This window comes from Gavia stellata, chromosome 31, assembly GCF_030936135.1.
Source record: "Gavia stellata isolate bGavSte3 chromosome 31, bGavSte3.hap2, whole genome shotgun sequence".
Lineage (NCBI taxonomy): Eukaryota > Metazoa > Chordata > Aves > Gaviiformes > Gaviidae > Gavia > Gavia stellata.
In genome coordinates, this window is record NC_082624.1 from 1764450 (window position 1) to 1777935 (window position 13486).

Genomic DNA, 13486 nt, shown 5'->3' on the forward strand with positions numbered 1-13486 from the left:
GGGAAGGACCCCCCACCCCGCTGTGCTGGGGGGTCCCCAGCGCCGGGACGCGGCTGTCCCGGGTTGGCGATGGGCCATCCGTGGGGCCGGGGGGGGGGGACACCCCCGGGATGGGTGCTGGGTGCTAACGGGAGCGGCTGTGCTAACGAAGCCACGACCCCCAGCTGCCGGGGGGGCTGCCCCCCCCCCCCAGCTCTGCCCCATGGCGGCCCGGGCAGGGCCCACTGCCGCGGCCTCCTAAACCCTGGTGGGGGCTACTGGGAGCTACTGGGGCTTACTGGGAGCAACTGGGAGCTGGCTGCTGCCTGTAGTGGGGGGTCCCACCCTGCGTGGGTGCTGCCTGGGGGGGCACAGAGCATCGCTGGGTGCTCTCACCCCCTGGGTGGGTTTGGGGGTGCTGTTAGTAGGGGGGACCCCCCACCTGGGCTGGACCCCCCCCAGGGCTCTGGCTGGGTGCTGCTCAGTGGTGCTGCTCAGTGGTGCTGCTCAGTGGGTGCCCCCCAGCCCCGGCTGGGTGCTGGCTCCGGGTTGCATCCCCCCCAGTGGATCCCTGGGCAGGGGCTGCCCTCGGTGGGACCCCCCCTGCCCGGGGGGGGGGGTGTCCCAGGGTGTCCCCCCACCCTGTGCTGGGTGAGGGGGGGCTCAGGGCACATGGTGAGTGGGAATTTTGTTTTCCAGGTGCTTCCGCTGCCGGAGAAGTGGAGCTGTGTGTGTGGAGAGCGGGATTTGTCTGCCCAGGCCCATGGTGCGCTGGCCCGGGGGCTGTGCCCCCCCCAGCCTGTTGGGGGGCCCAGGGGGAGGTGGGGGGGTGCTGGGGGGGGGGAGATCCTGGGATGGAGCCCAATTTTCCTATTTCTTGTGTTCTTCCCTCCCGGTGCGGGCGGATCCTGGCTGGTTGCAGCTGGGGGGGGCTGTGTAGGTGGTGGGGGGCTTCTGGGGCCCCCCTGCCTGGAGTGGGGGTCAGCCCCCCTGGTGCGGATGGTTTGCTGTGGGTCTGGGGGGGCTGCCTGCACCTTGGGGGGGTCCTTCCCTTCTCCCCCCGGCAGCAGGCGATGCCCTGGGGATGGGCTGTGCCCTGGGTGGCCCTGGGTGGGGGGTGCTGGGCAGGGCCCCCCCAGTGCTGTGCTGGGTGCTGGCGCTGTCTGAGGGGTGTTGGGGGGTCCTGGTGCCCCCCCCCAGCCTGCAGCAGCCCCATGTTTCTCTTCCAGGCTTGAAGGTGGGGTGTCCGTCTGTCCTGGAGGATGGGGTGATGGAGCGAGAGGTGAGAGGTGCTGGTGGGGCACTGGTGGGCACTGGTGGGTGCTGGTGGACACAGCCAGGGGTGTGCTTCCTTTTCTCCCCCCTCCCCAGGATGCGGTGCAGCTCCTGCAGCTGAGGAGCAGATGCCGGGATCATGGAATCACCACGGTTGGAAAAGCCCTGTGGGATCATCCAGCCCAACCACCACCCCAACCCCACCATGGCCACTCAACCATGTCCCGCAGTGCCACATCCACACGGTCCTTGAACCCCTCCAGGGATGGTGACTCCACCACCTCCCTGGGCAGCCTCTGCCAGTGCTTCACCACTCCCTCAGGAAAGACATTTTCCCCAATATCCAGCCTGAACCTCCCTGGCACAACTTGAGGCCATTCCCTCTCGTCCTGTCGGTAGTGACATGGGAGAAGAGACCAACACCCCCCTCCCCACAACCCCCTTTCAGGCAGTTGCAGAGAGCGATGAGGTCTCCCTCAGCCCCCTCTTCTCCAGACTGAACACCCCCAGCTCCCTCAGCCGCTCCTCATCAGACTTGTGCTCCAGAGCCCTCACCAGCTCCATCGCCCTTCTCTGGACACGCTCCAGCACCTCAGTGTCCTTCTTGGAGTGAGGGGCCCCGAACCGAACGCAGCATTCGGGGTGCTGTACTGGGCTCACCCCAGTACGGACCCCTGGAGCCCCTTTGGGGGGGGGCTCCCCTCCCTGGGCAGTGGGTGCTGCCCCATGGCCCCCCCCAAGTGTTGGTCGCAGCCTGGGCAGGGGCTGCCCTTGGTGTGAGCCCCCCGTCTGTACGGGGGGGGTCCCAGGGTGTCCCCCCCGTGCTGGGTGCAGGGATGCTCAGGGCACCCAGCGAGCAGGAGCTTTATTTCGCAGCTGCGTGACTCTGTCCGTGGGGCTGTGCCCCCCCCGGGGGGGCTCAGGGGAAGGCGATGGTGGTGAGGGGGGGGAGCTGGAGGGGGGGCTCCCCCGGGGCGGGGGGCCGCCGCTCGGGGCCAGGCCGGTGCCCACCGTGGTGGCCGTACTGGAACTTGATGCGCAGCTCGCCGATGCGGGCCCGGGGGAGGATGTTGGGGATCCACTCGATGATGAAGGGGGTGGGCTCCTTCTGGGTGGGCGAGGTGTTTCCTGGGGGGGGGAAGAGGGGGAGAGTGGGCCTGGGTGCCCCCCTCCCCGGGGGGGGGCTGTGGTTTTGTGTCTAACGGTGGGGTTGTGGGGTTTGCAGGTCCTGGAGCAGCAGCGTTGGCTTTTCTGGGGGTTTGTGCTTTTTTTTTTGGGGGGGGGGGGGGCTGGAGAGTGGGGCAGAAACTCTCTCAGGGGTATGAGATTTTTTTGGGGGGGGGGGGGGGGTGGGCACCAGATCTCGAGCTGTGGCTGTGTGGTGGGGGAGGACCCCCCCCTGGGGTGCAGGGGAGTCTGGGGGGGGGGGGCCCTATAGGCTTCAGGCCCCCCCTGGGTGGGGGTCTGAGGTTGGGGGCCCCTTTAGGTTTCAGGGCCCCCCCCTGGGTGGGGGTCTGAGGTTGGGGGCTCCTTTAGGCATCAGGTCCCCCCCTAGGGGGGCATCTGGGGGGGGGGCCCTTTAGGCTTCAGGGCCCCCTCTGGGTGGGGGTCTGAGGTGGTGGGGGCTCCTTTAGGCTTCAGGTCCCCCCCAGGGGGGGTCTGGGGGGGGTCCCTTTAGGCTTCAGGGCCCCCTCTGGGTGGGGGTCTGATGTGGTGGGGGCTCCTTTAGGGTTCAGACCCCCCTCTGGGTCGGGGTCTGAGTGGGGGCTCCTTTAGGTTTCAGGTCCCCCCCTGGGTGGAGGTCCGAGGTGGGGGGGGCCTTTAAGCTTCAAGGCCCCCCTGGGTGGGGGTAGGAACAAGGTGGGGGGGTCCTTGTTAGTGGGGACCCCCTTAGCACGGGGGAAGCGCTGGCAGGTTCCTGGGGAGTGGCCTCCCTGGGTGGGGGGATCTCCTTGCCGGGACCCCCCCGGGTGCCAGGCGGGGAGGAACAACGCAGCACTTACTGGGAGGGCAGGGGGGGTCGGGGGGGGCCCTGGCCCCCCCCACTGTGCTCTGCAGCTCACACAGGTGTCTTACTCCAGCCTTCGGGCAGAGGCTGCTGCTTCCATGCTGGTGTGAGCCTCTTTTTTTTTGGGGGGTGAGCTCTCCTGGGCTCCCCCAAGCCCAGCCTGGCTCCGGGGCCAGGGTGGCAGAGGCTGGGGCTCCCCGCCTGCGGTGGGGCGGGGGGGTCGCTCCCCCCAGGGTGGGCAGGGAGCCGTGCTTGCCCCACTTACCCACTTTGAGGAAGGTCTTGAGCTCCAGGGGCCGGATGGCCGGCTGCTTCTCGGGGTGGCCGTAAGCCTCGGCGATGCTCTCCACCTCCACCTTGGGGCACCTGAAGAGCTCGTAGGTCCCGTCCCGGTTCTGGATGAAGCTGCGCGTGATCTCCAGCGGCAGCTGCCGGCAAGCGCGGGGGGCACCCAGGTGAGGGGCTGGGTTAAGGGGCAGCGGTGGGGCTGGGGGGGCTGCCTTCCCCCTGCCCCAAGCACCCTTACCTCGGGCGTATCGAAGATCTGCTTGACCTGCAGGACGTTGGTGATGTGCCACGTGTACTTGGAGAAGGTGCCCAGGGGAAGGGCGTCCTTGCGGACGAAGGCTGCGGGGAGGGAAAGGGGGGGTGAGGGACCGCGGCTCGCTGTGAAACTTGGGGTGCTGCTTTTCCTTCTCCCCTTTTCTCCTCGGCTGCCGCAGCTCTCGCTCCAGCTTGCGGCCGTCTGCCTGCTCCGGGAGGCAGCCCCCAGCCCTGGAGTCCTCGGCCGAGTCCTCGCTTGCGGGCGCTTCTGCGGGGCTCCGTTAATCCGGAGGCGCTGATGAAGCGCATCTTAACCAGCACCGGCCCGGGGAGCTGCGCCGATGTTCGGCTGAGGGTAGGTGGGGGCACCGGCTGGGCCCGCGACAGCAACCCGTGCTCCCGCAGCACTGGCGCGATGCATTTAACTCAGCGCAGAGCCCCGAGCGTGGGCTTAAGCCTGACTTTGCGCTCCGCGCTCACGTAGGAGGGTGTGTAAAGCAGCGAGGACGCTCGCCAGCGTCGAGGGCTGTGAGCCTCCCCCCAGGAACTTCCCCGACTTCACCCGTGGGTGAATAAAGTCTCGGCTTCGAGCCTGGCCGGGGCTGGGTTTAGTCCCGCAGCCCAGGCTTGCGCTGCTCTCATGCTCTGCTAAGTGCCGGGAGAGCCGCTGCCCGCAGTCAGGCAGGGAGCCTGGAGCCGCGCTGGGCTTAAGCAGGAGCTGACAGCAACCCCCTGCGTAAGGGAGACACTAAGTCCCGCTCAGCTCCTGTCCTCTGCCCCAAGCCTTGCTCACGCGGCTCCTGGGTTTCCCCCTTGGCTGCGGCGAGGGGGGGAAAAGCCGCTTGAAATCAGGGGCGAGCGAGGAATCTTCTTGTTGCTGCTGCTGGGTTTTTCCTCCAAAAGCAGCCTGCCTTAACCGGCACGCAAAGGGGTTCCCAGGTGTGAGCGTGTTCAGATCTTACCTGTCGTGGAGTTGGGCAGCCTCTTCTTTGTGCTCCCGCTGGAGATCCTCTGCTGCAGCGCGTCGAAGAAAGCCTGAGGGATGTGGAACACCAGCGGCTCGGGCTTCCCTGCACGGACACAGACAAGGAAACATGGGGTGAGGGCAAGGGAGCGGCAATGCTGGGGGGAAGGAGGGGCTGGGGGCTGCTTGTTTCTCCTAGGTCTGGAAGGGAGGGGGGTCCCCTGCTTGGTGAGTGGCCCCCAATCCACGGCGCGGGCCGGGGAGGCGGCTGCTGCCCAGCCCCAGGAGAGGAAAAAGGTTGTAACGCCTGGTGTTTTGCGCCTCTCTGCCCCCGGAGCCTCTGGCAGCAAGAGCACTGCCTGTGTTTGACCACCTTCACAGTAAAATATTTTCTTGAATTCAGAGTCTGGTGCTTTGCTTTGTGGCCTTTGCCTCTGGCCCCCTCCGTGGGCACCCGGCTGGCTCTGGCCAGACGGAGCAAAACAGCAATGTCGCATCCTCTGAGGGGCCAGGAGTGGGACTGGATGATCTTTATGTGATTACGTGATGGTCTTTATGAGGAGGGTTTGTGATCTCTCTAAGCAGTCTCATGCTGTCTGTGCTCCAGGTGCCAGCCCTGGCTCTCTGCTAGAGCCCCCAGCCCCTCCATCGCCTCTGCGGCTCCAGCGTGTCCCACGGGGAGCGCAGCGATGGGGCCGTGCCCCTCGAGTCTGTGGGTCCCTCCCTTTGCTAAGCCGGGGCGATGCTGCTGACTGGGATGGGGTGCTGGCAATGTAACTGTCTCTAAGAAACTGCCACATCACAGAACCATTTAGGTTGGAAGAGACCCTTAAGATCGAGTCCGAGCACAGCAGCGTGGGGCTCTGAGCCATCGCTGCTGGTGGCTTGCCGGAGACCAGGGTGCCTGTGGGCTTCCTGCGCTTAGTGACAGCTTGCAGGGACAAGCTGTGGGATGTGTTTGTCATGTGTGACACACTTAAGTGCTCTTCTGTTGCTTGGAAAGAGCTGCTCCCCTTCCTTCAGGCATTTTTTTGGGGGTCCCACTCTTTAGGAGAGCCCAGCTGCTCTGCAGCACGTGCCAGGCGGGCACAGCACCCCCCCAGCCAAGAGACTGAGGATTTTTACAGACCTAACGCAAGCTGCCGCCTTCGTCTGGAGGATGGGCCAGAGATGTGCCCTGCTGCCCGCACAAGCCTCATGCCGCTTGCTTGCTGGGGCAGCGGAGGGGTGCAGGTGACAGTAGCCCCCCTGGCCAAGTATTATAGCCACAAGCCATCGTCCATGGCTGTCCGTGCACGGGGAGCACCTCACCCTGAGCAGAGCTGAGCTCTGCCTTTGGGGCATGTGGGGGCCTGAGGAGGATGAGGGAGCACTCCTCCGGACAGCCCCAGGGGGAAAAGAAGTGGATTTCCAGCATTTCTGAGACCTCACGCCATGTCAGGCATCTCCCCTGGCCTTATCTCGCCTCGCTTCGCCCCCTCCGTGCAGCCCCAGGCAGTTTGAATTCGAGCATCGATAACCTCGCGGGGAATTTCTCCCTTCCCCGGCACAAACACCAGCACCCGGCTGCTGATGAGCATTAAGTCCACGTTCAGGGAACGAATCGAAGCCGATGGAAACTTCCCAGGGCGAAATAATAGCATTTGCTCCGAGCCAGGCAACGCGCTCACCTCCCTCGGGGCTGACGGTTATTTGATGCTGCCGAGAGCTTAACGGCAGCGGTAGTGCACAGAGTGGAGCGGAGTCACACCCAAAGGCTCTCCCGAGGGGGTCACAGAATGACGGGGGTTGGAAGGGACCTCTGGGGATCATCCGGGCCGACCTCCCCCCCAGAGCAGATCGCACAGGAACGCGTCCAGGCGGGTTCTGAGTATCTCCAGAGAAGGAGACTCCACAGCCTCTCGGGGCAGCCCGTTCCAGTGCTCTGCCACCCTCCAAGTAGAGAAGTTCCTTCTCATGTTTAGATGGAACTTCCTATGACCAAGTCTGCGCCCGTTACCTCTCGTCCTGTCACTGGGCACCCCTGAAAAAAGACTGGCCCCATCCTCCTGGCACCCACCCCTGCAGTATTTACAAGCATTAATAAGACAAGATCCCCCCTCAGACTTCTCTTCTCCAGACTAAAAAGAAAGAGCCAAGTCCCTCAGCCTTTCCTCATAAGAAAGATGTTCCAGTCCCCTAATCGTCTTCGTAGCTCTTTGCTGTACCCTCTCCAGTGGTTCCCCCTCCTTCTTCAACTGGGGAGCCCAGAACTGGACGCAGTTCCCAAAGCCTTACCCTCAAACTGGTAATGCATGGTTTGATGGATGCGTTCGGTGACGCTGGCCAGCCAGTCCTGGAAGGAAAGGGTCACCTGCGACTCGTCCAGCAGCTGGGTACAGCCTGCAAGAGAAAGGGAAAGCAAATCAGAATCCGCACCGGCACACGAGTGAAGTGCCGAGCCAGACGGGCAGGAGAAATAACCGAGACCGAGCCAGCTCCAGTCCAGCATTCCCCATTTTACCCGCACGAGTTTCCCCGGCAGCGCCGACACAACCGCCCATGTTAAACAGAGCTCGGAAAGGCAGCAGGACGACAGACAAAACCATCAGCTCGATGAACACCCAGGGCTTGGAAACACAGGACCACTTTAACAGCGGCGATCTGCTTTTAAAAAAAAAGCCCTTGCATGCCCTCAGCGAGAGCTGCCCCCTCGGCACCCCGGTACAATCACGCCGTCTCACCGGGGAGCTGCCTTCGCAGCGGGACCCGACACGTCCTCACCCCGCCGACACGCTCCCCGGGGCGTGCGGAGGCACCGGCGGGAGCAAAACGAGCCATCGCAGGCTATCCATCTCGGGGTGGGGGGAATAAATGATTTGTGCCACTTTCCAGGCCAAAACTAAAGCTAAAAGAGGAAGAAAAGCACTAAACAAAGGCTCCTGCCCAGGGCCAGACCATAACCAGCACGGAGAGCGGATTTCTCTAAAGGGCCGCGAGTCGCTGGGAAAACACCCAGGTTTTCCCGGCGTTGGACTGACTCTTCCCTTTCCGAACATCACGTATAAGAACACATACAAACACGCAGCCGTCTGCGCAGAGACAACAGTTTTATTACATTCGAGGCCACAACAATCTCCCCGAGGCCGGGGTTACCGGCGTTCCCGTCCCCTGCGCAGCTGGCACGCTCCCCACGCTCGGCCGGACCCCGGCCGGTGCTTCCGAGCAAGAATCTGCCACCGGAAAGCACAGCTACCCCGGCCACAAGTCCCGTCCCCGCCCGCCCCAGCAGCGCTGGCCGTTAAGAGACGCTGCAAATGCCGGCGGTGGCAAAAAAAGCAACAGAAACCAGCTCACAGCTTTGCCTGACCCGATTCGCCCGCTCCTTTTTATCCAGGAGGGCACTTAGTTGCGTCGGGAGACATTAATATAACAATGAACGCCTGCGCGCTCACGACAGCGCCGGCACCACCGCGAGCCGACTTCTTTAAGCTTGCCGCACCAAGAGATCCACCAAAAAGAGCCACGCTGGGAGGACACCGGCAGCGTCCTTCTCCAACAACCACGCTTACGGCCAGCCAGAGCTACGCCTGCACCCCGAGCTACGTGAGATGCTACCAGCGCCGCCGAGGCGCCCGAGCCCAATTTTCAACTCCTAGAGCAAGAAACGGACAGAGAAGCCTCGGCCGTCCCCTCCGCAGGGGCTACGGCACGAACCGAAGGGCTGCGGGCGTCCGCCCGGTCCCCCCGAGCGCTCCCGACCGCCGGCGAGACGCGCGGCCGAGGCTTACCTTGTCTTTTCAGCGAGGAAGCGACGGCCGGCTTCTTCAGGCTGCTTCGCCTGGGGTTGCTGTGAGCTGGGTCTTGAGCCAGGAGAGGGCCGGTCGCCTGCGCCCCTGAGGGATCGGTGAAAAGAGCGTCAGCGCACAAGTCCCGGGGGGTCCGCGGGCGCCCCGCGTGGGCGTCCCTTGGACGGGGAGGGTGGGTGGGATGGAGAAATGGCCTCTCTCCTCCGAGCGGGCTGTCGCCACAGCTCTTGCCACCTGAACACCGCTAACGCTCGCTAAAAGACCCACTCGGACTCAGGGCAGGAGCACGCCGGCACCCAGAGCCTCCCCGACAGCTCCCACCGGCACCGGCCATGGCACACGGCCGGCTATGCGTCCGGCAGGTCACGGCGGGGCTGTCGCTCCCGAGGTCGTGTCAGCCGGGCAACAGCTTTCGGCGTCAGACCACGTCCGCCCCGTCCCACAGAGCCTCCAGCGGACGCTCACCAGGCGTTACGTCCTTTTTCCTCTTCTTGGGCTTGGTGGCAGCTGCCTCCCCAGCCTGCGCCGTGGATTCGGGGCCGCCCACCAACTGCGGGACCCCGATCCCTTTCAGACCTAGGAGAAACGCGACTCTGTCCTTAAAAGCACCTCAACCACGCGCGGCGGCGCTGGGGGGACACGGGGTTGTCGCGTCCCCCTCCCCACGCCGGCACTTAGCCCCCCCGAGACCTCCCCAGCACGCCCCAAACATCTTCAGGGAAACCCCAAAGCCCTCCCGGCCCCGCAGACACGCTTCTGGGGGCGATGGGGGGGAAACACGGAGGTGAGCGGTGAGTTTAATTCACTCTTGTCACCCAGGTCGCTCTCCCCAGGGCGGATTTTCACCTTCGGGTGCCTAAAGACAGGGTGGGATTATCCAGGCGTGCCTATCGGGGTGCACAACCACCCCGGGGACTGAACCCCAGAGGCTGCTGCCACGGGGTGGGGGGGTCACAAGGAGCTGGGCTTCCCCCAGCGCCGCTCTGGCCCAAAGGCAAGAGGACACCCGGCTCCCAGCCCCGAAATGGAACCCGACTCGCCCCGAGTGCCCATCGCAGCAAAGCCCGGCAGGATCGCTGCGTCTGCCGTCCCCCCCACCTCCCAGCTCTGGGGGGGGCTCAGGGAGCGCCCCGCTCTGCTCCCACACACTGGGGGCCAGGAGCGAGCTGCAGCCCAGGAGGAATCGCTCCCCACAAAGCTCTCTGCTTGCAGAGAGGGGGGCAGGAAATTAAGCCCCAGCTAACGAAGCGCGGATAGGGAGCAGATGTGAGGGCAGCCCCGGCAGAGCCAGGCAGCTGCCAGGGCAGGAGCGAGCGAGAGGGAGGGAGGGGAGCGGGTGGCATCAGCCCGACACGGCCCCTCCGCACCACTCCCCAGCGAAATCCTCCGCGCGTCGCCCTCCCGCTCCCACCTACCGCCGGAGTCGTAGGCGAGGAAGTCGGCGAACTCCTGCGCCAGGCTCTCGTCGCTGGCGAAGGCGCAGATGCAGGCGAAGAAGTGAATGCAGCGCGGCGTCGGCGGCGTCTCCTCCTCGGCCGGGCCGCCCTTGCCGGGCTTCAGAGCCTGGCAGGAGCAGGAGAACCTGTGGTCCGCCAGCGTCTTGGCGTTCATTTTCTGGGCGAAGGAGGCGTGCAGGTAGCCGAGGCTGTGCTTCTGGCTGGCCTTGCACTTCACCACCAGGATGGTTTTGGTGATCCGCTGCACCAGCGGCCCCGTGGGCTCGGTCGCCAGCTGCCATATGGTTTGTTTGGTTTCGGGCGAAGCCTGCATGGAGTTGAGGACCGAGCTTTTTAGGGTGAGCGGGGTGGCCTCGGTCTGGCAGTTCAGGGCCAGTTTGACGTGCTGGCACTGGTTCTCCACCACGCCTTGCGTGGCCGCTTTCAGACACGACGGCACGTAGCAGCGGCCGGAGCTGAGCTGCGTGATGATGGTCCCGTCTACTGTCTGGATGGCCGTCTCCGAGACCCCCAGCTCCACAAAGCACCGGTAATCCGGCCCCCGGTCCCTCTGCCGCACCGAATAAACCTGTAAGTCGGAGCCGGTGATGATCTTGACGGCGTCGACGCTGGGCTGCTTGCGCGTGCCGTAGCGGAAGACGGTCCCGCAGTTCTTGTTCTTGCAGCTCAGGCCTCGGGTGCCGTTGTAAGTGCCGCAGCGGGGACATTTCCGGATGCCCCGGAGCGTGGCCTTCCCCAGGTCGGAAAGAAAGGAGGGGACCTTGGTCCTCACCGACGCCGGCTCCATCCTCTGGGGAACCTGGAAGGGCAGGGACCGGCGGGGCGGGGGGTGAGTTAACAGCCCGGGGGGGTGGATGGACGGACGGACGGGACAGGAGGGACGCACAGAGCCTCCCGTGCACTTGCTGAGCACAGCACAGCTGCTCTGAGAGCGAAGCGGAAATCGCTGTCCGAGGCAGCGACGATGGGAGAGAAAACCCTGCGCGGACAGGACAGAAATGGGGCGATTCCCCCACCCCGAGATCCAGCCAGGTCAGGTTTTTGCACCAGGCTGGCAGCCAAGGAGCAAGAGAGCGACTCCCGGCGAGCCACGCCGGCGCTGGGAGGAGCCGCTGGCCCCGCAATCCTGTCAGAATCGTTTAGGTTGGAAAAGACCTTTAAGATCATTGAGTCCAACCGTTAACCTAGCACTGCCGAGTCCACCACTAAACTGTGTCCCTGAGCGCCTCATCCACACGGCTTTTCAATTCCTCCAGGGATGGTGACTCCACCACCTCCCTGGGCAGCCTCTGCCAGTGTCTGACAGCCCTTCCAGTGAAGAGATCTTCCCTCATATCCAGCCTGAACCTCCCCTGGCGCAACTTGAGGCCATTCCCTCTTGTCCTGTCGGTAGTGACATGGGAGAAGAGACCAACACCCCCCTCCCCACAACCCCCTTTCAGGCAGTTGTAGAGAGCGATAAGGTCTCCCCTCAGCCCCCTCTTCTCCAGACTGAACACCCCCAGCTCCCTCAGCCGCTCCCCATCAGACTTGTGCTCCAGACCCCTCACCAGCTCCGTCGCCCTTCTCTGGACACGCTCCAGCACCTCAATGTCCTTCTGGGAGTGAGGGGCCCAAAACTGAACACAGCATTCGAGCTGCGGCCTCACCAGCGCCGAGTACAGGGGCACCATCACCTCCCTACTGCTGCCCACACCATTTCTGACACAAGCTTCCAGTGTTTCCCTCCTGCCAGCCGCATTTCCCCCCTCCCCTGCCCAGGCTCGCACAGCGCCCCGTCCCCGTCACGCCGGGACACGAGGTGGGCTGGGAGGGCTGCCCGGCTCCCCTCGACCCCACGGGACAGCCCTCTGCTCGCCCCTGCTTCCGCCCGGTGCTCCCCGCCACGACCAAAAACCCCCTTTCCGGGGCGAAACCAGGCACCGCGCCAAGAACCAGACGCAGCCGAGACTTCCAAGCCGGCCTTTGCGCCCAGCGAGGGCGGCAGGCGAGAGACGGAGACGGCGGGCAGAGGGGAAAGAGAGGGATCTTTATTGTCACCGCTGGAGCCACAACGTCGGGCGGAGACATCGGCACCGAGCGCCTTAAAGTGGATGTGACGGGACGCGTGGGATGCCGAAAAGCGGCTCCCGGTGCTCCTGCGGTGATTTAAGCCAGGCCCAGGCCCTCAACGCGTTGCGTACACGGGATAAAGTCTGCCGGTAGCGGGAGGTACGAGCTCCCGGCCCAACCGCAAAGGGCAGGGCACAGCTCAGGGGACACGGGGAGCGGGGCCAGGCCTGGCGTTCCCCCGGCACACCCCGCCCCGGGTGCGCGGAGGAGAGGCCGAGGAGCCCACCCGCCGCACAGCCCGGGGACCGGCGCAGGCCCCGGGCCCCTGCACGAAGGGCCAGGCGGGGCCGGGTCCCCCGGGTACGGTGGGAGCGGGACTGGGGCCTCCCCTCAGCCCCGCTCACCCCTCACCACCAGGCCCCGGTCGGCCTCAGGAGCGGGCCCGGGCCTCCCCCCGCCTCGGCGGGCGACCTCAACGACAGCGCCCCGGCCCCGGGGGCGTGCGCTGCGCTGACGTCACTGCCGTAGCGTCGCCGTGACGTCGCACCCCACCGACCGGGGGGGGGGGGGGGCGGGAACGCGGGAGACACCCCCCCCCCCCCCGCCCCGGCCCCCCGCCTCCCCGCGCGCGCCGTTTCCCAGCATCCTCCCCGCCCCCGTGATGTCACTTCCTGTCCCGCGGGCGCGGGGCCCCCCCCCTCCCTCCTTACCTGCCTAGCGGCGCGCGCCCCCCGCTCCTGCCCGCACCGCCGCGAGGGTGCTCAGCGCCCCGCCTCCGCCATGGCGCCGGCCCCTTTCGCTCCCATTGGTCCGCCAACGCCACGTGGGTCCTGCGCGGCGGGGGACGCTGGGAGGTGTAGTCCGCGGTGGGGGGCGCCGCAGCGCGCATGCGCGCTGCGGCGCCCCCCACCGCCGACTACACCTCCCAGCGTCCCCCGCGGCGCGCTCGCAACAAGAATTGCCCAATTTCGGCTGTTTTTCCCCCAAATTCCCCGAGCAGCCGCTCCCCTCCCGCCCGCTTCGGCCCGGGGAGGGCGAGAACCGACCGCAGGGACGCGGAATAAGAAAAGAGAGCAGACAACAAGCTTCGGTTTGGGGTGGTTTGGTTTTTTTTTCCTTTTTTTTGGGTTTTTTGGGGTTTTTTTGCATTTTTTTCTGAAGGCTGGGCAAGAGGTAGGACAGAAAAGGTGGGTTTTGGCCTCCGCAGGTTGTAAAATATAAAAAAAAAACCCCCGCGCCCAAGTTGGCAGAGCTTCGGTGCGCCCGGCGAAACGTATCCCCCAGCACGGCCCGGGATAGCGGCGGAAATTTTAGGAAATTATTTAAAACCGCGTATCCGAAGAGGAGGCGGGCGCGTATTTGCTATGCGCAGGCAGAAAAAGAAAAGAAAATGAGGAAAAAACCCCCGAAGTTTTGAGGC

General features: G+C 65.0%; 1 protein-coding gene across 1 annotated transcript; it reads right to left on the reverse strand.

Moving 5' to 3' along the window:
* Window positions 1-2173: 2173 nt before the first annotated feature.
* On the reverse strand, window positions 2174-12783 carry C31H2orf42 (chromosome 31 C2orf42 homolog). The gene is made up of 9 exons (XM_059831547.1): window positions 12777-12783; window positions 9973-10813; window positions 9023-9133; window positions 8540-8644; window positions 7047-7151; window positions 4768-4875; window positions 3789-3889; window positions 3528-3690; window positions 2174-2382 (listed from the first exon to the last, which is right to left on the reverse strand). Exons 2-9 carry the CDS (start codon window positions 10799-10801, stop codon window positions 2174-2176), a joined length of 1731 nt encoding a protein of 576 aa, XP_059687530.1. The 5' UTR covers window positions 10802-10813; window positions 12777-12783.
* Window positions 12784-13486: the final 703 nt, after the last annotated feature.